This window comes from Mustela lutreola, chromosome 1, assembly GCF_030435805.1.
Source record: "Mustela lutreola isolate mMusLut2 chromosome 1, mMusLut2.pri, whole genome shotgun sequence".
Classification (NCBI taxonomy): domain Eukaryota; kingdom Metazoa; phylum Chordata; class Mammalia; order Carnivora; family Mustelidae; genus Mustela; species Mustela lutreola.
Genome location: NC_081290.1, coordinates 280760740 through 280785769, shown reverse-complemented (window position 1 = coordinate 280785769; position 25030 = coordinate 280760740). Strand labels below are relative to the sequence as shown.

At 55.5% G+C, this 25030-nt stretch overlaps 1 protein-coding gene across 2 annotated transcripts; it reads right to left on the bottom strand.

The window, feature by feature from the left end:
- Nucleotides 1–707: 707 nt before the first annotated feature.
- On the bottom strand, nt 708–24378 carry INCENP (inner centromere protein). Of its 2 annotated transcripts, XM_059144377.1 has the most exons (19): nt 24209–24378; nt 20927–21077; nt 20427–20540; nt 18745–19544; nt 14623–14674; nt 14024–14078; nt 13838–13940; nt 12826–12877; nt 12279–12396; nt 12058–12192; nt 11557–11568; nt 7915–8024; nt 7709–7829; nt 7371–7493; nt 6189–6364; nt 5896–5980; nt 5571–5678; nt 4624–4774; nt 708–3115 (listed from the first exon to the last, which is right to left on the bottom strand). In XM_059144377.1, the coding sequence occupies exons 2-19, from the start codon at nt 21064–21066 to the stop codon at nt 2901–2903; spliced, it is 2670 nt and encodes an 889-aa protein (XP_059000360.1). In that variant the 5' UTR covers nt 21067–21077; nt 24209–24378; the 3' UTR covers nt 708–2900. The 2 variants fall into 2 exon arrangements, with proteins under 2 accessions (XP_059000360.1, XP_059000364.1); XM_059144381.1 differs by lacking the exon at nt 11557–11568.
- Nucleotides 24379–25030: the final 652 nt, after the last annotated feature.

Here is a 25030-nt window from a genome sequence, read left to right as displayed (position 1 = left end):
TAAGTAGGGCTATTTAGGTTTCTATTTCTTCTTGAGTGAACTAAAATAATTTGGATCTTCCAAGGAATTTGTGTTCATCTAAATTGTCCAATTTATTACAAATTGCTTGTAATATTCTGTTGTTTTACTATCTATAGACTTTATACTGGTTTGTACCTCTTTCATTCCTGACAATGGCCATTTGTTTCTTCTTTTTCTCTTGATCAATCTAGTTAGAAGTTTATGATTTTTTTTTTTTTTTTTTTTTTTTTTGAGCTTCTCAAAGACTCAGCTTTTGGTCTAGTTAAATTTTCTCCATTATCTTTCTCCAGTGCCATAGATTTCTGTTACACCCTTGTTCTGTCCCTTCTTTTGCTTTTACTTTTATTTGGTCTTCTTCCTCTAGTTTTTTTGGTTTTTTTTCAAATATTTTATTTATTTATTTGGCAGGTAGCAAGAATACAAGAATACAAGCATGGGGAGTGGGAGAGGGAGAAGCAGCCTTCCCGCCGAGCAGGGACCCTGATGCAGGGCTTGATCTCAGGACCCAGAGACCCTGATCATGACCTGAGCAAAAGGCAGACACCTAATCACTGAGCCACCCAGGTGCCCTTCTTTTTCTAATTTCTTAAAGTGGCAGCTGAAGTTATGGATTCAACACCTTTTATCTAACAGACATTTAGTACTATAAATGTCCCCCCACATACTGCTTTGGTTGCATCACAAAATACAAGGTCAACACACAAAAATCAATTGTATTTCTATATACAGGAATGAACAACTGGTAACAAAAATTAGAAAAACAATACCATTTACTGTAGCTCCAAGAAAATAAAATACTAAGCTGTAAGTTCAACAAAACTTGTACAGGATCTGTATGCTGAGACCACGAACCACAGACGGAAGCCCCAGATGCAAATAAACAGAGAGACAAGAAACGTGACGGTTTAGAACACTCACTATCATATGTGAATTCTCCCCAAATTTATCTATAGATTTAATGTAATTCCAATCAAAGTCCTAGCAGGGCTTTTGTATAAATAGGCTCATTCTAAAATTTAGATGGAGAGGCAAAATTGATGGACAAGTCTAAATAATTTTGAAAAGGCAGAATAAAGTTAGAGGAGTCACACTGACAGATTTTTAAGATGGATATAAGCTACCGTAACTTTGATGATGTGGTACTGGTAACAGGAGAGACTCACAGATCAGTGGAAGAGAACACAAGTGCAGACATAGACCCATACAAAAACGGCTAACGGACTCTTGACAAAGATGCAAAAGAAATTCAGAGGAAAACAAAGTCTTTTCAACAAATGGTCCTGGAACCACTGAACATATAACCATATGCCCCCAAAACCAAATACACCAAAAACATAATCCTCATGCTTCAAAAATAATTAACTCAAAGTAGATCATAAACCTAAATGTAATATTGGCAGAACTATAAAACATGTAGAAGAAAATATAAGGGAAATCTCTGACAACTGAGGCTAGACAAAGATGTAGAAGATGGGACACAAGTTCAGTCCATAAAAGCAAAATAGTTGATCAGTCCTAGGTAAAGACACACTCGCCAACGGACTCCACACAAGTTTCTAGTCCAAGAGTATATGGAACCAATTTGAGCTGTGCACGGTATTTGAATGAACCATCCAATGTTATCTGTTTTTTTAAATGGGTGGAGTCCTTTTGAACTTCAGTCTATTGTGTATGCTCACCATTTCCTCATTTTCAAGTGCTCTTGAATTTAGCCTTTATTCAAGGGGGTCAGCAAAGCAGGGGTCCTAGAGCAGGGGTCACCAAACTTCCTGTAAGGGGCCATCATATTTTCAGCTTGGGGGGCCATAAGGCCTCTGTTACAACTATTTAACTCTGCCCTCAGCAGAGCAGCCGGAGACAACAGATATTTGTTTCTATTTGTTTCTACTGGGTGGGTTCCAGTGAAACTTTACAAAAACTGCCTGAGGTTTCATTTGGCCCATGAGGCCATAGTTCACCAACCCCTGTCCTAGAGGCTGGAGCAGATGAGAAGGAGCTGAGCAGGCAGCTCTGGGGCACAACCACAGCCGCCAAGTGTCAAGCACTAAGCAATGAACGAGTAGCTGCCTGGACTGTTGGAGAAACCTCAACAGCTTGCAAGCACTGGTCCCAGCGTGGTTTCCGGAGACATCTTTCTAATCAGAATTCCTGCTTTAGCAGTGTGCACACCTTGTCAAGTCCTTTGACTACCCATGCAGCAAGGGTGGAGCCTGTGGGGCTAGGTGGCAGAGCTGTGTAAAGAGCCCAGTCCTCGTGACCTCAACCTCCACGTCTTTCCCACTGAACAAGCCTCCCTTTACAAGGAAGGAGCTCCCCAGAAAATAAGAAAGTAGCTTCACCTGCCCCATCATGCAGGTAACTGACTTGAGTCTCAGCATTGCCCAAGGACAGAATCAGAATCACCCACTGCGTCAGCATCTTGACATGGGAGACCCAGCTGACCTGGAAGCACAGCCCTTAGAAGAGTGCCTTGGCCCCCAGCCCACCAGTGGCCTGAGACACGGGGCGGCAGAGCCAGGGTCCGGGACATTCTGCCAAGGCCCCCCATCCCACAATACCCACAGCAGGCTTGAAGGAACAGACTTTATTATTCTAGCTCTCGAACACTAGAGGCTAAAATTCCGCTGAATTCTACCAACCTATTTACAGAGTGCTGTGTGCAGGCCAGGCGGGGCTGGGCTGGTTCTCCCCCAACCCCCAACCCAGTGCAGCCTCCAAACAGGCCTGGGCCCCGTTCTGCCTGCAGCACACAGAGGACATTTATATACACACGGCAACCCCCCGAGACAGAACACCAGGCAGGATGGCACCGAGCGACAGAGGGGCGGACAGGCAGACACACACACAGGGGCTGAGACCGCTGAGCAGGCCCGGGGGCCTCAGTACTTCTTCAGGCTGTAGGCCAGGCTGCTGGGGACCCTGGCACCCAGCAGGGGCGGCGAGTTCCAGACAGCAGAGCTGGTGCGCTTGTGGTAGCGGGGTTTGCTCTTTTTGAAGATGTCCTCCAAGTCCAGCGGGAGGATGCTTCCAAAGAGCTCGAGCAGGTTCGGGGGGTGGTAGTACTGGTGGATGATGGCCTGGCTTAGCTGAGTGCCTGCGGGGGGACACGGAGGGTCAGGTCACTGCCTTGGGGCTCCTCGTGAGTCTGTCCAACGCCCGGCCCCTTGTCGCCTTCTCCTTCTCCGCCCCAGCATGCCCCCAGGTCTGCCACACTGGCTCCTTTCTCGGGGCCCTCGTTCCCTGAAAATGCTCTTCCTGCCTGTTCCCACCGCCATCCTCTGGCAGCGTCACCTGAACACGGGTCCCCAGGTGCTCACGTGGGCCAGGCCCTGGGTCACTGCATGACCTCGTTATCCCCACAGCCACCAGGGAGGCCGCTCCCTCATCCTCCCCATTTGATAATGGTGAGACTTGCCCAAGGGCCCACGGCTAGTGACTGGGGGGAGCTGGGGTCTGGAGACCAGTCCAGCTCCAGAACGTAAGCACATACTGCCATCCCCGACCGCTGTGCTCGGGTGCTTCTCCCCCCTCCCCCGACCACTGCCACGTCCCGTGGCACAGGGAGCTCACCAATGGGGCCCCTGGGCCAAGGCTATGGGTGGCACACAGCCCTGTTAGGGGGTCCCTGGGGGAGGTCAGGAAGTGAAACATGCGCCTGGCACTTATAAACACTAACTCACTTCATCCTAAATAACCCTTCTCAGCAGGCATCACCCCCACTTCACAGATGAGAAAATCGAGCCAGGTTAAGCTGGTGAAGGTCAAGCACCATTAGGGGCCCCTCGGGCATGCTGACCCCCCTGCCTGCTGCCACCTCCCAAATGACCTGATGTCAGACGTTAAGGAGACTAAATCAGATTCTAGCCAACATGGAGCTCAAGCAAGGTGCCACCAAAGCAAGCTGTCTTCTGGAGAGAGCTGACCCCTATGGGGCTCTGGGTCCTTCTCTCCCGGCAGTGAGACTGCATTCCACCCTCAGCCCAGCTCAGCTCACTCGATAAAGTGCCCATGGTACGCACGGGCCCCGCCCCTTTCCCAGTAGGCCTTGCACCCCAGTCTTCAGTGGCCTGGTCACCCTCACCCACGCTCCTGTCTAAACATCGCAGCTTGTCTACTCCGGGACCATATCCTGCTCAAGCGTCCCTGCCTCAGGTGTTCCCCAGCTGCCCGGAACTGCCAGCTCCAGTTCTTGGGGTGCTGCCTAAAACCTGTTAGCCCATCTTGGTGTTACTCCTACCCGAAGCTGCTTATTTGGGTCTACCTCCAGCTGGCCCATTGGGTAGGGCTCCAAGGGGGGGGCACAGAGCCAAGCGGGAACAGCCAGCACCAGGCCTGCGGGCAGCCAGCCATAATTTAACTCATTTCTTGAGAAGAGAGGCGCCCCCCACCGTCCCCAACTGGTCCTCAGATAAGCCCACTGGCTATACAGTGCCCGCCCTCCCCTGGCACATCCCAAGGTCCACCACAGGCTTGTTGGGCGAGTAGCCAGCCCATGGGTACAAGAGCCTCCTGGCACCCACAGCTGGCAGGCCACTATGTCCAGGATCCAAGATGTCACAAGAGAGGACCTAGGTCTCCTGAGGAACTCTGAGCCCTGCTTACCTCTGGCCCAGGTAGGGATAGGCTTCCGGGGATGGGCCTCGTCATCGGTGGAGTCGTCGCTATTCAGGTCCATCCCGTAGTTATCTGGATTGATCTTGGGGGGGGGCCTGTGGCCCTGTGGCGTCATCTGATAGGAGGTACAAGCTGGAGACTGGAGAAGACGAACATGGCTGTCAGTTCCCCGGGCCCGCCTTCTTGCCTCTCTCACCGCCGAGGGCTGCTGGGGCTCTAGTCAGCACCTCTCATTTCATGGGGAGTAAGATAGGTTCAGAGGCTCACTTTTTAATTTTAAAAAAGTCACACCACAATGACTGTATCTTCCCTTTCCTTTCCTTTTTAAAATTTTTTTTCCATTTTATTTTATTTTCTTTCTTTTCAGTACTCCAGAACTCATTCTTTGTATCTTCCTTTTTCAAGTTAAAGTGCTTTGCAAACATTCTTCCTGGTCAGTGTGTCTCCAGCAGCCAGGAATATCCCCCTGGGAACCCCATAATTGGTGCTTACTTTAACCATCTGTTATAGATGAACATTTGGCTCAATGCATCCTCATAAGCTATACTGCAATGAAAACCCTTCCACGTACGTTGTTTGTAAGAGCATTATACTGTTACAAGGGCTCGTTACAGAAATTCTAGTACGAGGGGCGCCTGGCTGCCTCGGTCGGTTGAGTGTCCAACTCTTGATTTTGGCTCAAGTCATGATCTCTCTCCTGTAAGGGTACCTTTCTTTCACATTATACTCTCTAAAAGAATTTAGTTTCTTCTTCTTTTTTTTTTTTTTTCTTTTCATAACAAATTCCACTTTTAAGAGTAAGAAAGTGGTAAAAACAACTGGGCCACCTGTATCCTTCCTCCTTCTTCCGGTCCTAGTACATAGTCTGTGCCTCCAGCTACTGGGAAGGGAAGGACCAGGGACCAGAGCCTCTCCACTCGGGTGCCTGGCCTCACCTGCACATCCACAGTCACATTCAGGCCTTTGCTGGCCGCCGCCGCCGCCCTGGCTTTCCTCTGCTGCTCCTCCTGCAGCCGCTCCTCGGCCAGGCGCTGCTCCTCTTCCTGGGGCGCGCGGAGGCCGGTGTCAGAGATCGAGTGTGTAGGCCGCATGCAAGCCACGTGCCCTCGCCCCCTCCCCCACGCCAACCCCACACAGCCAGGCAGGCGAGGCATCTGCTGCGCCGTGACCCCCAGGTCGGCCCGGAGCTCGGCACGGACCCCACAGGAGCCCCAGGCCGGGCACAGACCCCACAGGAGCCCCAGGCCCGCTCTCCTTTACCTTCTTTTTCTTCTCCTCGAGCTCCCTCTGCAGCCGCTCCTTCTGCAGCTGCAGCGCCTTCTCGCGCTCCCTCTCCTGCAGCTCCCTGAGGACCAAGCGAGAGCCTGTCAGGGCTGGAAGCCGAGTCCTGGCCCAGTTCCCAGTACCAGAAGAGCCTGCCCTTTCGCAGACCCCAAGTGAAGGGGGCAGCCACCTTGGTGACAGCTGCGCGCGTCTCCCTTCCACACGCTCCCAGAAAGCAGGAGGCGCGAGGCCAGGACGCCGCCTGGGCCAGCGGGGCGTGGGCCCCTCACCTCTCGGCCTGGAGCCGCTCCTGCTCCCGCCGGCGCTCCTGCTCCCGCTGCTCGGCCAGCTGCCGCTCCTGCTCCCGCTGCTCCACCAGCCTCTTGGCCTCAGCCGCCCTGCGCAGCCGCTCCTGCTCCTCCTCCTTCTTCTTCTGCAGCTCTTGGTGCCGCCGCTCTTCCTCCTCCTGTGAAGGGAGAGCAAGGTCGGGGGCCTCGGGCCAGCCTCCGGCCGGCGAGGACACAGGGCTGCAGGAGTGAGGACAGTGTGGGCAGAGCGCTGCTCCCTCCCAGCGGCGAGAGCCCGGGCAGAGCTCCACCAAGAATCACCAGGAAAAGTGCCTGCTGTGCAGCAACAGAGCCGGCAGTCAGGGGCAGAGACCAGAGCCAGACCACCCACCCGCTGTCTGACCCCAGCCAAGCGGCTTAAGCTCTCTGGCCTCGGTTTCCTCATGAATAAATGGGGACAATAGTAATACCCACAACCTCAGGAAGTTGCCGAGTTCATACACCGAACATACTTCGATGTCTGGCATGTAGCAGATAATAACTAAACTGTAGTTATTTGGGGCACCAGAGTGGCTCAGTGGGTTAAAGCCTCTGCCTTCGGCTCAGGTCATGATCCCAGGGTCCTGGGATCGAGCCCCACATCGGGCTCTCTGCTCCGCAGGGAGCCTGCTTCCCTTCCTCTCTCTGCCTGCCTCTCTGCCTACTTGTGATCTCTGTCAAATAAATAAATGGAATCTGTAAAAAAATAAAATAAAATAAAAAATAAATTATAGTTATTTGTACTTCACCCCCTAGTGACAGATTTGGGTTCCCTGTCGTTCATCCGCACACCAACCCTATCAAGTAGATACCACTGTTACCAGAAGGACCTGAAGCCCAGCAAGGTCAAGTGACCTGCCCAGGGTCACACAGCTAAGTGGCAGAGCCGAGACTGGAAGTCTGGCTCCAGGGTCTGTACGCTTAACTCTCGAACTGTCACCTCCACAGCAAACAGGAGGGAAGTGTCTGTCACCATCCACGTCTCCCAGGCATTTGCTGAACCTCCTCCGGGGCTGAAGCCACGGGAGCCCCCAAGACCAGCCCAACCAAGTGGGGTGCGCCCAGCGGTGCCGGGGGACTGAGGCACATGCCAGCCTTCCCCTCCCTTCCCGAAGCCCGAGCCCGGCGGCCCACCTGCCCTCATACCTGCTGGAGCCTCCGGAGCCGCCGCGCCTCCTCCTCCTGCTTCCGGCGCGCCTCCACCTCCTCCATCTTCTTGGCTGCTGCCTTCTTCCTGGCTTTCTCCTCAGCCAGCCGCTCCTCCTTGGCCTGCAGAGCCCACCCAGATGTGTCCATGAGCACACCCCTCCTCAGTCAGCCCTGCAGAACGGGCGCCGAACTCTGTGCCCCCTGCCCCTGCAAGACATGCTTGCTCCCCACGACCCAAGGGAGGGGCACCCGGAAGCCCCCCCCCCACCCTGCTGGGGCCCACCAGGGTGCAGCCCAGCCCAGAGCGCAGCCACCCACCAGCCCGAGGCTCGCACCTTCTCAGTCTTCTCGTCGATCTGAGCAAACTTCTGCTCAATCTGCTTCTTCTTCTCCTCCTTCATCTGCTCCACCCGTTCCCGGGCCTGCAGCACCTTGCGGAGGCGCTCCTCGCGCTTCCTGCGGGCACAGGGCAGTGGTGGGGAGCCCAGCCGAGCGGAGCCGAGGCCGGGGCCGGGCCGGGGCCAGGAGGCAGAGCACTTACAGCTTCACCTCCTCCAGCCGCCGTCGCTTGTCTTCCTCCACCTTCTGCCTGCGGAGCAGCTCGGCCTCCTCCTTCCGCCGCAGGTTCTCGAGGCGCTGCCGCTCCTTCTCCTGGGGCGAGGTGGGGTGGGGCGGGATGAGGCGGGGTGGGGGGGTAAGTGAGGCCCTGGTGCAGCAGGGGTGCCCCCCGGGCCCCTGCCAGACTGCTAGAGAGGCAGAGCTGCCCCCAAACATGCCTCCCTCCCCAATCAGATTGAAGTCTGCACAGTCCTTCCGGGGGGCCCTAAGGCTTCCTGATTGCCCTTGACTAAAACCTGCCACATCGCAGCAGCACAAAAATCGGGCTCAAAATTGGATCTAAGTTCTGATTACAACTATGTTAAAGTGCACTTACGAAGCGAAGGAAGGATAAGATCAGGAAGAGACAGACAGCTGTAGAAATTGTGGTTAACGTTCTACACAGGGCATGGTGGGTACACAATGTTCATCTATTAGTACTAGGCTGTCACTTTTATGCTATGTGTACACACACACACACACACACACACACACACAGGCTCTTTTGTGTTTCTCAATATTTGAAAAAAATGGAATACAGCCAAATGCTAACAAAGATTACTATAGGCTGGGGAGATAAAATTAAGGATGGCAGTCTCTGTGATACAGGAACATTATGATTTTTGCCACTTTTTTAAAGTACTAGTTGGTTGTTCAGCAGAACAGTGCTGGGACCCTCCTCCTCCGCGTGCCCCCCGAAAGCCCCAGAGGCACAGCAGGGGGCAAGCACAGGTCACAGGTGGGGACACGGAGCACTCCCTGGCCAAGGACAAGAGTGGTACTTGCTCCCTGCCGGCCAGGGCAAGAGGGTGGTGGCTGGGACCTGGACCCCTTTCCTGCCTCCCATCAGGCTCTCTCACCTCTGGGCTCGGCCACCCAGAGGCCCCTCTCCCTGCATGAGTGACTGTCCATTTCCCCTTGGCCTCTGCTCCTCACTGCAAATTTCCCACCTAGAAATCTGCGCCCAAGGTAATACGGCCCTAAAGATGGAGAGCAGGGCTCCTCCTGGTTGAGAGCAGACACTCCGCGCGGCCTCTCCCACTCAACGTGGCCATAAACGCCTGCATGGAGCAGCTGTGTGAGGGCTATGCGGGCAGACAGAGGGGGAAGAGCAGGCTTCGGAGCATCACCGAATCCACAGGAAGTTTATTATTTTTCCTCTCATCTAAACTCAATGAGGTCTGAAACCCCAAAGGGCCCTGTGCAGTGCAGACAGACAGAGTGTGGGAAAGGCCCTCTCGTTCTGGCTCGGGGCGGAAAGGGGACGTCTAATGCTCAGAGTACGCAGGAAGCCCGATCTTGGTTTGTCCTTTTCTACGTCCTCTCATGCCCCAGGCCATGAAAAACCCTGTGACTGTGGGGACAGCCGCAGTTAGAAGAACCTGCAGCGTCAAAACCCTGAGGGAGGAGAAGCTTCCCCTCCCTACTGCGGGGCTGTGATCCCGGAAGCTTGGGACAAGGCTGCCTGCCTCTCCCGCCCAGCAGCTGACTCCGGATGCGGCTGTGGAAGCACGAGGCATGGCAGGGTCATAAAGCCTCAGCTTCCTGGCTGGGAGGCCGAGAGGGAGAACCGCAGAGACAGGAAACGCACAGTATGGATGGAGAAAACAATACTGTCAGGTTGTGTGCGAATGCCAAGGCTCAGCTGCGAGAGGCAAACGCAGACACAGGACCCTGACTATCACACTGCTCTTCTAAAAATGTTTCGACAGTAGTCAGGTTCTTGAGACAACTGGCAAAACAGAAAATCTCAGCAGACAGAAGATCCAGAAAAAAAGGAAATTGGGAATTTGAGAGCTCAAAATACAGTAACGGAGATTAAAAAAAAAACAAAAACAAAAACAAAAAAACAACTCAGTGCCTAGGTCCAAGAGCAGAATGGCAAAGATAAGCAGTTATCAATAAACGTGAAAATAAGTCAATGAAACGCCATCTGGTCCAAACAGAGAGAAAAAGCTACTGAAGAGAAACGAATGGAGCCCAAAGTACTGCGGGACACACAGGAAGGCCTGCCGCCTGCATGGGTGTCGTCGCCACCCACGATGGAGAGAAAGGACGTAATACTAAAACTTTCTTAGCAACAGTGGCTGCGAACACTCCACATTTGGTCAAAGATGTAACTCTGCAGGTTCAAGGTCACCCAGGCAGAAGTCAACTCCCATCCCCAGCTGTCCGGTGAGGAACACACCTGGGAGGCAAAGTTCACGTGGTACCTGGAGCACCCACCACCCTCTGTTCCTGCCCCAGGGGCTGAGCAGACTCCTGCTTCCCACAGGGCTCAGCAAAACCAGTTTTGTTCTGGAAGTCTGAGTGCTAAAATTGCCAAACACAGGTCAGGGAAACTGTTCTGGGCATTGTGAACTTTATAGGAGAAAGCAAGAATTGTCCGTGTCATAGAATCCGTGTGTGCCCTCTGTCCCATGCCTCCAACGTGGGCTGGGCTGTCCCTGCTCCCCAGAGACCGCACTGAGGCCAAGGCAGCAGGGGAGAAAACCAAGCTTGTTGAGACCCTTCTGCCTCCAGGAGCCTCAACCAAGCATTCTCTCTGCCTTTTACTCAAAATCACTTCGTACCAAGCCCTGTGCTGGGTGCTTGGGACACAGGACTTTGGCACATCCATTTCTATGAAACGACCTTGATCTCATTCTGTAGCCAAAGGAAACTCAGCCAAAGGTTAGGAAAGGAGTCCGAGGTCCCTGTGACCCACTTATGCCCACTGTCTCCGAACATAGAAACGGCCCACCGGCCCCAGATGCTCAGCTGAAGGGGACCAGCTTCCTCGCAGGAGAGGCAAGTTCAGGGCCTACCTGTCTAACTGCTGGGAAGCCCCCTGATCTGTCTAGCCCGAGGCCCTCTGCTAAGAGGCAGAAGCCCTCCTAGCAGTAGGCCCTTCAAAGCACCAGTGGGAACCAAGGAGACCCCAGGAAGCCAAGACTCCAGGCTAAGCCGATCCTGGCTATCTGGGGCTCCTTCCTCAGGGCCCGTGGCCCGGCTCAACTCTGAGGTATCTGGGAAGAGAACAGCTTCGGTGGCCTTCTCTCCAGAGGCTGCTATTGGCAGTTCCACGGCTACGCCCACAATACTCAGCCTTGAGCCCTGGCTTCCCCCATAGCTCCGCCCCTCAGGGCAGTAGCGAAGGTCTGTGACCCAATCCATCTTGGTGGCTCTGGGGACCAGAGACAATCTATCTGTTCTCTTCACAGCCCCAAACCCTGAGGGGGAGCCCAGAGCTGGGGAGTAGGGAGGGAGGTGCTGTGGGGAAATCCAAGCTGTGGCCCCCGCCAACGGCCGCAGGCCGCACCCCCTCTGCCCCCCCTGGCTTCAGGGAGGTTCTGAGATCAACGTCCGTCCTCCCGGGAGCAGAGACAAGGGCAGAGAGGATGGGGCCTGCACGGGGAGGGCACCCGGAAGGGCTGAGCGTCTCCAGGCAGCCACCCAGCGCCTCCGGCTCCCCCACCCCCTCGGCCGCACCCCTCCATTTCCCAGTTAGTGCTTCTACACACACTGGTGGGTTTGCAGGAGGAGGGCTAAGCAGGTACGTGCTAGGGGGAGCTAGGTTACCGGGACAGGAAAAGGCTTTACTTACAACGAAGCTGCACTGTGGGGAAGAGGAGACAAGGAAAAAGCCAGGAGTTAATGGCAGGCCGGGGGACACCCTGAAAGCCGGCCACCCTCTTGGCCATGCCAGCATCGGTGTGGGGCCGCAGCCTCTCCTCAGCAGCCCCCATCCCCAGCGAGCACAGCGTCCACGTGTGTCTCTCACCTTAACTACTCAAGCCCCCAGAGTGGGCGTGGGGATGGATGGTCATGGCCATGGCCAGCTACGCCACTTCTACTACTTCTCAGCCCCGCAGCCAAGGCCCGGGTATCACGGGCAGCCAACTAAGCCTCTAAGCCGAGGTGCAGAGCCCAGGGAGCAAGGACAGTCCTCCAGTGGCCACAGAGGAGGGAGCTGGCCCTTGGCCAGGGCCAGGTCTCGGCTGCCTTGGTCCAGACCCATGCTCCTCCCGGCAGCCGAGGGGACTGGAGCCTCCGGCCGCACCAGCCGGCTGGAGCAAAGCTCAGCCAGGGCCACCGGCTCCCTCACCTTAGGGTCCATGCGCAGGGGAGTGTTGCGCTTGATGAAAGATTTCATGACGCTGCTGCGGGGCGCCGAGGTCGGGGTCATGAGCATCTGGTTCCTCTGCACGGTGTGCAGGAAGGTCCGGAGGGGCCGCACCACCTTCGGGAGGGGACCAAGGTAAGGACAAGGCCGCAGGGGGGCAGGGCACCGAGGGAGGGAGGGAGGGTAGGCAGGCGCCTGCTCACCTTGCTGGCAGGGCAGGGCGGGGAAGGGGTCTTGCTCCTGGGGGCCTGCAGCTCCTCGTCCTCCAGCTGTGGCTCCTCCTCCAGCTCACTGACCGCCTGCTTGTAGCTGCGCTTCCTCCTGCCGCAGCGGGGCGAGAGGCGCGGCACAGGGCTGAGCCCAGGACCCTCCCCAGAGCCCCAACCTCACCCTGTAAGAGGTCCCCCATGAACAGAAGTGGGCGCCCGACTAAAAAGCTCTGCTGAGGTGGGGTCTCCCTGACCAACTCTCTGCTGCCCAGAGGAAGGGAAGTGGCCTGTCCCAGGTCACACAGCCAGGAGGGTGCAGAGGACAGGGTCTGGGATCGGGTCATCCACTCCCGGACCAGGTCTGTGTCATCGCAGTGAGCCAGCTCCTTCATTCAGCCAGAGTACTAGGCCCCCTCACCTCCCGCTGAGAGGAAACCGAGGCCCCCAACCCCATGCCCACCCTCCCGAACAAGGACTCCAGGTTCATGCCCCTCTGGGCCCTTCAGAATTGTTGCCTGCAAGGCCCTGACTGGATGCAAACCTGACACTCTGGGGGCGCTCCTTGGGGCCATCTGCTTGGTCAGTCTTGGGCTCTGTGAAGAGAGCAATTTTGGTGAGGCCGCAGGGTCAGCTTGGAGGGGCCAGCCCCCCCACCCCCCGCCCCAAGCAGAAGCCACGGCAGGGGCAAGGCTCTCTTCCTGGAAGACCCCAAGGTGGCCAGTGGCAGACACCATCAGCCTCAGCACCGAATGGCCTCAAGACATCTGGGGACATCCGGAGCCCAGCATGCTATGCCCTGCCCGTGAACTCCCTCACCCCCCAGCCTGGCCCTGTGACAAGAACGGCAGGACAGTCCTATCGAGGTGACCCCAACCATGTCTCTCCTCCAACACTGAGAGTTGGTGGGGGTGGGTACACTTCAGGAGCAGAAGCCTGTGGAAACTGGAAACTCTAACAGACCCCTCACCCGGCTTCGAAACCGCACTCCTCCAGGGCCTGTGGGCCAGGGCTGGCATGCCGGGAGGAGGGAAGGGCTCCTCACACACGGTGTGGGGGTAGTACCTTCTGTTTCACTGCCCAAGGAGAACAAGCATCTCCCCCTCCTGCTTAATACTCTCCCCCAAAGGGACCTTACAGCTCACCCATGGGCTGCAGGGCTGGCACGGCCCTTTTCCCTGACCCCCGCATAAAGCTGGGAAGCCATATTCAAAGACCTCATAGTTCTCATGCTCTTCCCACCGAGAAGACATAAGCCAGGCCTTGGACGCCCATGGCAGCTAGTCTGGGGGTGCCAGAGCCCAGAGCTCTCCTGTCCTCTTCACACAGGGGACCCACAAAGGTGAGAAGTGAGCCAGCGGCCAAGACATAACAAGGCCAGGTGTTCACACCCCAGCACAGGGTTCCCCCCACTGCCTCCAGGAGGGGCGGCACAAGACTCTGACAGACAGACAGAGTGAGGCCAAGGCCACCAAGGCCAGCATGGTCCTGGTCTCGTGCTGGAGCTGGACCAGCACGCGGCCCTGGAGCTCACGTACTTGGCAGGTCAGACTCACCTTGCTGACCTTCAGAGGGCGTTTCCTGGCCACCAGCCACAGGTCGCGAGCCAGGTGTGCTAATGGCAATCTTGGTGGCACTGCGGGGCGCGTTCTTCAGGACCTGAGGGAGAAACCAAGGCTTTGGGGTCTCACCTGGGACTCCCAGGCCCTTGAGCGCTCCTCTCCCTGGCCTGCTCGCCTTACCTCCGGTTCAGCTGTCTCCACGGGCTCAGCCTCCTTGCCGGGCTTCTGCTCAGGGCTGAAAGCAGAGCAAGAAGCATGTGGGACGCGCCCAGCCAGCCTGGGTCCTCCTCACAGGAGCCCCTCCCCCCCCATCAGATGCACTGGCCTGGGTCACAAACCCACAGTGCCAGGCAGGCCAGGAGGACAGTAGCTAGAGACAGCAGCTCCCTGGAGTGGCTGCCGCCTGGGCAGACGAGGATGGTCAGCTTCCGAATTCAGCTGCATTGGGGATGTCAGCCCCTTCCCGGCTCTACCTAATCCCGCATGTCCCAATAAGCCACTGTCTCTTGTGTCTTGTGAGGCCACTTTTCCATTCACAGAAGGGCCAGCAGACCCTTTGGATTTGCCAACCCATGAAGCCCACGCCCCTAGGGTAAGGCTTGGAAGAGTCAAGGCCAGGCCAAGGCTGACAAATGTGTGCGGCTACAGCCATAGGCTGTCCCCACCAGGAGGGAAAGCTCAGGCACAGGAAATGCTTCTAGCCTGAAGCTCACGTACACAGAAATCCATGTACCCTGCCCAGCCCTGGAAAGGTCCCCAAGCCCTAGAACTGAACTCACCCAACTTTCTGGGGCACCTCAACATTCAGGAGCCTCTCCAGGTAACTGTGACCTGAGGGGAAAACAAAGAACGAATGATGCCTCAGAAACTGGCCAGGTGCCACTCCAATAGGCCCAGAGAGCCAGGTGCTGGTTGGGGCTTGGCTTCCCTTCACCAGACCCAGACCCTCTCCACTCCAGAGACCCCTCCCTTCACCAGACCCAGACCTTCTCCACCTCAGAAACCTTTCTCTTCACCAGACCCAGGCCCTCTCTACCTCAGAGACCTTTCTCACTAAACACAGACCCTCTCCATCCCAGAGACCCCAGCCTTCACTGGGCGCAGAGGTCCTGAGCACATTCTCCCTGCTCCTAGTGCCCTCAGTAGAGCTGTTGTCTTATGTCTCCTACTACTCCCTAGCTGGCAACCTGCCCATCTGAGGGCAAGTCTTGGCTCCTTCACAGGCCTAGGAGTATCTAGTGACTATCTGATTCCAGGCCCCCAACATCCAGCATGGGGCCCAACAAAAAGCGGCTCATTCATTCAGCAATTATTCTTTGAGGGCCTACTATGTACGAGGCCCTGAGCCGGGCCCTGGGGACCCAATGGTGAACAAAACAAACAGAGCCACTCTCCGGTCTACAGAACCATCAAACGATGCAGTGAAAGACGGGTGGTATGTGTGACGACAGGAAAGAGCAGAGGATTTTGAAAGACTATAAGGGGGCCAGGACCTGAGCTGGTCTAGGGGCTGGGACATGAAGGAAAACAAGGACACGACGGGGCAGGGTTGGCAGGGAGAAGGATGTCCGGGTCAGTGGTTCCCAAAGCGTACTCTCGGATCCCTGGAAGTCAAGTGCCCAACCCTTTCAGCCAGGATCCGTGAAGTCCTGTTTCCACTGCAACACAGAAACAATTTTCCCTTATCGCTATGCTGGGGTTTGCCCTGAAAGAGCAAAAGCAATACTAGGTGAGACTGCTGGAGCGTGAGCGCTCAACGGAAGTCACGAAACCAGCTGTACGCCACACTCAGCACAGAAATGTTTCCCTTAAGAATGTCCTCAATGAAGGAGTAAAAACTATGAATTTTATCAAATCTAAACTTAAGTGTGTGTCTTCTGAACCCTCTGTGTGGAGGGTGGAAAGTCTGCACAGTGCCCTCTGGTGCACAGCCCTGTCTCTGCGGAAAGTGCCCATGTTTAAGTACCCAGCTCAACTAGCCACTTTTTCACAGAACTATTTTTCATTGAAAAGGCAACTGGCAAACCATGGCTATTCAGTCTTGGATAGTTGGCAGTACCCAAGTACTGCCACTCCAGGGAGCTGCTGGCTCTGGCTACTGTCCTCCTGGCCTGCCTGGCACTGTGGGTTTGTGACCCAGGCCAGTGCATCTGATGGGGTAGGGAGGGGCTCCTGTGAGGAGGACCCAGGCCGGCTGGGTGTATCTTAAAAAATGAAGTGAGCCTGTCACTTAATATGAAACAATAAATATTTGTTGCCAACAATTCAAAAAACAAGGCCCCCCCAAAAAAGGCGAAAAATAGAATTTTGAAAATATGTATGCACTACCATGAGCTTCATAGCTTCCCAATACCTAAAGACTTTTCTGGTAAGATCAGAAAGCAAATATGCTCCTTTTGAAGAAACAGATGATAAAGGGTGTCAACATTTAGAAGATCCACATAACTCAGTAACACAGTATTATCCAAATGATCGATGCACGAGGTTACAAAATCAGACATGGCTAAAAGTTCCGTTCAAAGTGGAAGACAGACCAGGGTGGGATCAAGGATAGTTTCTGATTCTCCACTGCAATGAGCTTCTAAGAAGCCACCACTTGTGTTAAGAATGCACAACATTATCTGGAAAAAAAAAAAAATGAATGTGCACAATTATCTGAAAAGACTTTTAAAGTACTCCTCTCTTTTCCAACTACGTATCTGCGTGGGGCCAGCTTTTCTTCATAGGCTTTAACCCAAACAACACAAGCCAGCAGATGGGAGTACAGAACCCAGATGCATCTTTTCGAGCCACACATGCAAAAGATCTGCAAGACGTAGAGCGTGCCCAGTCTCCTCCTTACAGTTGTTTTAGAAAAGAGTTACTTATTCTATTCATTAAAAAAAAAATCTAACATCAATAGACAATGGGCTTTTTTTCATATCAAAGTATTGAATAATATTCTTAATCTTTACTGTCGAAATAAGTAATAGGACTACAGAGAATATAACATTCAATAGTACTGAAACATTTTACATCCCTCAGATTTAGTTTCTAATATGGTAGCTATCAATGGAAAGAACCCTCATCATCAGAAGCTCTTTGGGGTCCTCCATAATTTTTAAGACTGGAAGCAGCTGCTTAGACCGAAAGTTGAGAGCTGCTGGTCTAGGCGGCAGGAACAGCACCTGCGAAGGCCGTGAGGCCCGAAAGGGCGGACTTTCCTGAGGTGACGCTGAGAGGCAGTCGAAGCGAGGCCAGGCAGTGCCCATGGGCATAAGGGAAGGCGGGAAGAAGAACAAAGGGCTGGAGCAGCAAACTTGAGGCACGGAGAGAAGAGCAGCAGGACCCTGCTTCCGGGAGTGTAGCGGGGCCTGGGACAGAGCCCACCCGCAGTCACAGGGGGGGCCTGCTGCCACCTGCGGGGGCCAGCAGCCTTATGGCTCCCCTCCTCGTCTCCCATCCCAGCTCAGCGCTCGCTGAGGGAGCCGAGGGATGAGGAGACACCACATGATGCACCTTCCGCCAGCGCAAGGACTCCTCTGGAATGTTAAGTGCCATCTCCAAGCCATTCGGGCCTCGGGCCAGGTGTGGTGGCAGGGAGAGGGCATCAGTCCTGGCCAAGGGACGGATGGGCTGTTCCCCAACACAGCGGTGGTTGGGGGACCCCAAAGAGGAGCCTGGCCCAAGGAGCAGGACCCTCCAAACACGCTGAAGCAGGCTCTGCCTAACTACGTCCCACCCCCCCTACCCCCCCACGCCAGCCCAGTGGCTCCCTCTGGCCAACGCGCACCAGGCCAAGAGCGCAGGGAATGAATGCCCCTGCCCGGCAGCCCCTCGCCTCAGTGCCCCACCTGACTTCCAGGGGTGCCCCCCACCCCGCCCCCGGCAGCACCAGGCCCCTTCACGGGCAGGCCTTCCTGTCTCACTTCCCCACGAGCCCGCTGCAGGCATTTTCCGCACCTCCAAAATTAACAAGCCGCACTCAAATCCTGACATCAAGGCTGCTTCTGGGGGAACACAAACTAAGACAACCCCCCGCAAGTTGCCTGTCAGCCAAGCCCCAGAGCCTAGGCATCAGGAAGGCCTCCAGGAAGCCTCTCTTCCTCACTGTTCCACACCCTTGCAGCCCAATTCAGGTCAAGGTCAGCCTTGCCACACCCAGATGGAGCTTCAGGAACACAGGCCTTCTGCGGTCTTACGGTTTAAGACTGACGGAGCCGGTACCCTCCCCTCGCACTAAGATGAGGTCCAACACTCAAGGCAAGTGGTTCTCACCATTCAGCGGACGGGAAAACTGAGGTCCGGAGAGGCTGTGCCCAAAGTCACCGAGGCTCCGTGTGACTCCAGGGCTTCCCTGCCAGGTTTCCCCATCTCCCTCCTTCCCCTCCTCCTCCCACGGCAAGGTGGACCAGCCCCGTGCTCAGAGTGCGGAAGACTTGTCTAGAGTCTCTCTCCCACCCCCGTCCCGGCTCTAGAGCCTCTGTGGGAAGAAAGTGGAACACACTGGCTCTGGATAAAAGACCTAGGTTTGAACCTCAACATTGGCCATTAATCACAGGGACACTGGGGCCAACCTCCCTGGACCTCAGTTTCCTCATCTGTAAAATTAGAGTGTCAGACAAGATTGGCGCTCTCCAGTATGGGAGCCACTAGTTTAAATCTAAATTAAGTAAAATGTAATAAAACTGAAAATTCAGTTCCTCAATCACACTAGCCACTTTTGGGGGAGCTCAACAGCCACATAGGGCTAGCAGCAGCTATGGTAGGGGACAGCAGACATGGCACATTTACTCGGCTGAGGAAAGCTCTAGGGACAGCGCCTTGCTAGATGGTTCCCCGGAGCTCCTCTGGCTGAGCCAGGCATCAAGGACCCTCCACTGCGCCCCGACCCGCTGCGGATCCCCACGCCCCAGACTCACAGATGATGCGGGCCGAGGCCGCCGGCTCTTCCGCCGCTTTCTTGCCAATCCTTCTGCTAGACCTGCGGACGGGTTTCTCCTTCCGGTCCACCAGCGAGTACTTCTCGGCCAGCGACACCTGGCAGCCAGGGGAGGACGGCGCGATCAGGCTGCGCCGCACTGACTGCGGGTCCACGCGGGTGCCCGTGGGCGTGGAGCAGTTGTCCGGCAGGATGGGAGCCAGCACCCGCTCCTGCCACGGGGACGCCAGAGAGCCCGACAGGTCCTGCGGGCCGGGAGAAGCCTGCGCGATCCTGAGCTTGGAGGCTGACCGGCTTGCTCCGACCCCTCGGCCCTTGGGGTCCTGGGGTGTGGCCATTAGGGAGGTCACGGTGACAGATTCCAGTCTCCCGGCCTCTGGTTTCTTGGGGGTTGATTCCTCTTCCGACATGGAGATGCTAGGGGAGGCAGGAGCTGCGGCTGGAGGGGACGGAGCCCCAGGAGGCGACTGGGCAGACTTGATCCCGAGGAGGTGCTGCTCGGCGCTCCGGCGCTCGCTGACGCTGATCTCCACCACCGGCACCAGCTGGCCCTCGGCCGGGCTGTTCGTGGGCTTCTTGGTCAGCGCTGTGGGAGACTCGGGGCTGGACGAGGGGGCAGCGGACGCCGCGGTGGCCGCTACCGCTGCGGCCGCGGCGCGGGTCATCCGCCGCAGGACAGAGCCGTTCTCGCCCACCACCGTGGCCAGCTTCTCCACCTTGTCCTTGCTGCGGAGGTGCCGGGAGCTCAGCTGGCTGCTTCGGGTTTTTCTGCGGGACAACCTGCCGGAGGCAGCCGGAGCAGAAGCTGAGACAACCCCACACGGCAAGGGGCACCCCACAATCGAGCAGGGGCACACCCATCTCCCCAGGAGCCACTAGCTTGCATGGAGTATGACTCAGAGGGCTGGCAGGAGGAAGACCAAGGCCAAGCACCAGCCGAGACCGCCAGCTGCTCCTCTCTGAGCCTCAGCCGCCTTACCTATAAAGCTGGGACAATGCCAGACCGGACAGAACTGCTGGGAAGATTAAACTCACACAAAGCTCCCGCTGACTGAGATCGCACTGTGCCACGCATCTAGTCATGCTGAGCTGAGGAGCTCTAGTCATGCTGTCGCTAAATCCACAAGAAGACTCTGAGAGGCGGGGACCACCCTCCTCACCTTAGAGACAAGCAAACTGAGGCTCAAAGGTAGAAAATTAACCCAGCCGAGAAGGGGCAGAGCTAGGGTGTGTGCGTGAGGGACTACCTGACCCCAAGACCTAGCCTCTCTCCCCCAGGACTCTGCAGTCCGTAGTCATGTCCATGGGCATCGTCAAACCCAGCAACAGGAGGAACCCTGGTGCACACCTCTGGTTCCTTGCTCCCAAGCAGAGAAGTTTGGATTCTCTTTTTTCTCCCACCTCTGGAAATCCTTCCCATCCCCCAAGACCCAGAACACACACAAACACACACACGCACACACGCACGCTCTGGACTCCACAGTCTAGGGGTCTTCGGTCACGCTTTATTTCCCTGGGACATTCTACCCCCCAGCATGGCCTTCATGGTATCCACCACTACCCCTGCCGGCCTCTGCTCCCCATCAATGCCCGCGAACCAATGCCTCCCGGTGGGTGCCAAGCCTCCACAGACCCCACCTGCCCAGCTGACCCTCCTCGCACCTTTTCCGGATGGGGTCTCTGTTTTCATCCTGAACATAGGAAACCCGTCTCTTCTTCCGTCGGTTCTTCTGAGAAGGTGTTTTGGGCATCAGCTCAGGCTCCTTATTGAATTCTCTGTTTGGTACAAGGACAATGATGTTTGAAGCTGCCCCAGAACCACAAGCTCCCTGACCCAGCCTGGCCCCACCCCTTTCCTGGCAGGGACAGGTTGAGCCCGGGTGACCCACACCAGGCTTTGTAGGCCACCTGCAAGCCCCCTGCCAGGCATTCGGGGCTTCGTTCCAGAGACACAGAGCGGAGCAAGGCTCCCAGGCGAGCCTCTGCAGCCCCATCCTGAGGCCTAGCCCAGGACCACCTCCCCTTCTTCCCATTATCCTAGGGGAGCCCCCAGCACACCTTGCACTCTGGAGGAAACCCTGGCAGCCTGTCTTGCGGGTCAGGTAGGGATGAAGGCTGCTGTGCTCCCAAGGCTCCTCCTGCCAGCACACGCCCGCCGTTACCTGGTGAACATGCGCTCGGCCTCCTCCTTGATCTCTTCCAGCCACACCAAGTCCTTACTGTCCACACTGCAGATGAACTCCATGAGCTTCTGGTCGCATAGCTCCAGCAGGTGAATGGGCCCTGGGGCTGTCGACCCCATGGTGGCGCTGGCTGGTGAAAGCGAACAAGAAGCCCAAGGGCTCAGGGTTGGGGGCTAGGACCTCCCCCAGGGGAAGAGCCTGCCCGGGCCCAGCTCCCGTCCTCAGCCACAATCACCCAATAACTGAATCAGATCCCCTTCCTGCTCACAGCCACCCCCACAGGGGCAAAATCCCAAATGCCAATCCACTAACCACATTTTAGCAAAAAGGAGGGCCCCCCTTCTTGCTGTTCAAATGCCTTCCCAGCTGACCCCCCCAACCCCCAGCCCACTATCCCCTTAAGTCCACACTTCCCAGCCAATTCCGGTAGCAACAGTCCTTACAAGTGGCCTTTTCTGGGGCTCAGAATGACAAGACATGGCCAACTGCTTTCCTGGATCAGGGAGAAACTGCAGGCAGCACAGGGCCCCTCTCTACCTGCACAACCTCAGGCCTGTGGGCTCTCCTCTTACTACCTAGGGGTGAGCAAGGGCTAGACACAGCCACCCTGAGCTACACACAAGCTGACCCTTGGCATCAGGCCAAAGAACATCAGCTCCAACAGCTTCTTCAAAAGGTCAGTGAACAGAGGGTTCTGCATTCCACGGGAGTTGGTAAGAAAGTAGGGGTTCAGAGACATGCTCCTCTCCAAAGAGCCCCCTACCACCTTCTCCCTTAAACTGAAATGCCCTAGAAATGAATGAGAGAGAATGAGGGGAGTGGATAAACAATGTCTTAATTTTCAGAAAATACAAAAAACACACACTCAATGTCTCTTCATTTCTAAAACAAACCAGCAACTCAGGTATCCTCCTTAAGGCTCAGTTATAAAATCATCATCAAAGCCCCAGGCCAGGAAGAAGTGTTCATTACAGTCACAACAGGCGCTCAGTAAACATCCTTACAGGGGAATGAATGAGAGATGGACATCAGCCATCATAACAGACGGCATGTCTCCTGTCTCATGCCACGACAATGACCCACCACCCTGATCTACACCCCTAAAAGCAAGAAACTGCAGAGCTCAGCCTCCCACTGAAGATGGAAGCCCCTGGTTGGGACGTCTGGGTGCCACAGTCGGTTAAGTGGCTTGGTTTTGGCTTGGGTCATGACCCCAGGGTCACTCTGCCCTCAGCTGGGAGTCCAGAGTTTCTCTCTCCCTCTGCCAGTGCCCCACTCTGCACAAGTCCTCTTTCTAATAAATAAATATTTAAAAAAAAAAATTGAAGCTCCCAGAAGAAGGTTCTAAATCACTGATCCCTTGACACCTCATAGAGCTTAACACCAGGCCCTGTTGCAGCTTCACAAGACTTCCTGGGGTCTGATTTCCAGGGCACGCTAGCCTTTGTTCCTCAAGCAAGATCTGTCCTCCGTCTGGAAACTTCGGTCTCCGATTTGTGCCTGCATCTCAGCAACACAGGAAGGACCCGACCACCACCAAGATCCCATCTATAGATTTCAGTTCTCTGCAGGGCACTTGGGTAACTGTGTATCTATCTGTTCACTTACTGCCTGTCTCTGCCCACTAAACATTTGCTCCCCCACTTGTAAGCCTTTGTCTGTCTTGCTTGCAGATGAAAGCCCAGAGCCTGGCACAGTGCCTGGCATAAACGGACTACTTATTGAATGAATTAATTCATCTGTCAGTTCTACACCTAGAAATAAACGTCCTATAGGTACCTCTCCGCCCAGGTAACACACAGGGACACCATTCGACACAGGTTAGGGCACGCCATACACAGGTTAGGCTCCTGCTCCTAGATGCCAGGAGCAGCCCTAATCAGGGTAGGGCCAGCTAGGAAGGACTGCAGAAGCTTTGGGCAGTAACAGCTCTGAAGCCAGCCGATCACAGGCATGGCCTCTGTGCTGCCATCCCTCCCCTCAGACCCTCTGTCCCAGAGCTCAGCCCTGGCAAACTGCAGGACCCCAGTTCCAGGCCAGGAAAGAGAAAATTGTTTAAACAAGCCAAAACCAAAGGTTCGCTGAAGAGCCACAGCAAGCAACACTATACTATCTTTTTTCTTTTTTAAGTAATTGTTCAAAATAGAGTTGGTGAGAGCTTCTTTCACAACGTGCAAAAAAAGTGTTTATTTAGGCTTCTTCCATGATAAAGGTGGTTTGTTTTTTGGTTTTTTTGTGTTTTTTTGAGACCTCAGCTTGGCTCTTTAAAAAGGGTCACTGTAAGTTAGAACAGAGAGATGACTCTAAGAAAGGATCAGTGTACCACAGAGGCTCCTGGAAAGAACAGTAAGAAAATCTCTTCTGCCCGTGAAGAACCTGTGTGCACAAATCAGGGCAGCCAACATCCCACCAAGGGAGAAGGGAGCGCACCTTCCTCTCCCAGTGCTTCCCTCACACCACCCCCGAGACAGGGGCCCGTTTATTGAGGTGCAGGAAGTGGAGCACTTAACCGTCTACCACACCTCAGCGATCATAAATAGCTGCTCCCACGTACTGAGCCCTGCCTCAGTGCTCAGGTAGAGCATCATCCCATTTACCGCCCACCATGATCTCAAGGACACCCGTGTGCAGATGAGGAAACTGAGGCAAAGAGAAGTCGAAGTCCCCCAGTAAGTCAGGGGCGGGGCCTGGATTTAAACCGTGCTCCTGACCAAAATCTACGCCGCCGGCTCGATTTCAGTCTTTGAAGGGTGGGCGCCGGGTTTGGGCCTGGACACCCGCAAGGAAGACCACGGCGGCGGGATGGAACCGAACCGCTCGCTGACTGCGAAAGTCCTTGCGGAGGGACAAATGAGGGGCGGCCCTGGCCTCCGGAAATGGTCAATTTAAAACGTTGCTTGGCTGGTGGGGGAGGTGTTGAGCGAGGGTTAACTGTACAGAAATGCCATCTGGCATAATCCCGGGTTGGTGTGCGTTTCATGTGCGTGCAGGTCAACAAAGGGTCTCCAAGCACAAAACAAGGCACCCGACCGGAAAGGGGGAGGAATATTATTCTTTCGGAATCCGATGACCTAGGCGGAGGATAAGGGGTCATCTCAGGCCCCAGGACCAAGGCAGATCACCTCGCCACCTGAAGAAGTGGCCCGTGCATTTCCAGGCCGCGGGGCGAAGCGGGGGGTGTCACACCCCCGGTCCGGAGTTGGCGAGAGGGTAGAGAACCGCCAACCACCCCCAGCCCCGCCGGCCGCCCCGCGCACTCACTCGACTGCACCGCGTCTGCTAAGGGCTGCTCCGATCCAAGTCCGGCGGCCTCCCTAGCAGAGCCCCCGGCCGGCCCAAAACTCTCGGCTCTGGGTCTCCAGGGCTCACCGCTTCAGAGACGCAATGGGGCCGCGCAGCGCGGCGAAACCTCCGAAATTTCAAAACTGAAGATTCGACCAATCCCCGGCGAGTTTGTCTAGACGCTACAAGACTCTAAGCCAATCAGATAAGAGAAAGCGCGAGCCCGGCCACCTATTAGCTACGTGGGTTGGCAGTCTGCGGGACTAAGGGGAGGGGAAAGGAAGGGCTGAAACTTTAACCTGCTCAGCTTCCGGGAGCGACGGCAGGCGGCGGAGGGAGGAAGTCGCGCCCGGCGGTGGATGCGCGCGCACGATCCCTCACGCCGGAACTGCAAGCCCCAACATGCACTGCGAGGTCCCGCGGGAGGTGGGGGAAGTCGTTGAGGAGGGGCGGGGCATCGGTGCGGCCGGACCTCAGAACCCTGCTTACATCGCGGGAACCTTAAGCTTTGCAGTTTCTTGGTCTAGTTCTCTTCTTCATGCTGGATGGCATCTATCTGACCTCTGCCATTTTTGAGAATTTAAAAGGATATTCTTTATAGAGCGCGCCAGACTTTGTGTTTCTCCAGAGCCCAGCAGCCTGAGTCCTACCTATACTGGCCCTTGAGTGTTTCTTTGGAACAGTGTTCTCAACCCCAAATGGCAATATTACCACATCGAGAAATTTCTTTAGTCATTCACTTTACTCTGAGTCAGGGTTGCCAAAGCAATTAAATCTGGAAGAGGTACTCATCACCTGTGT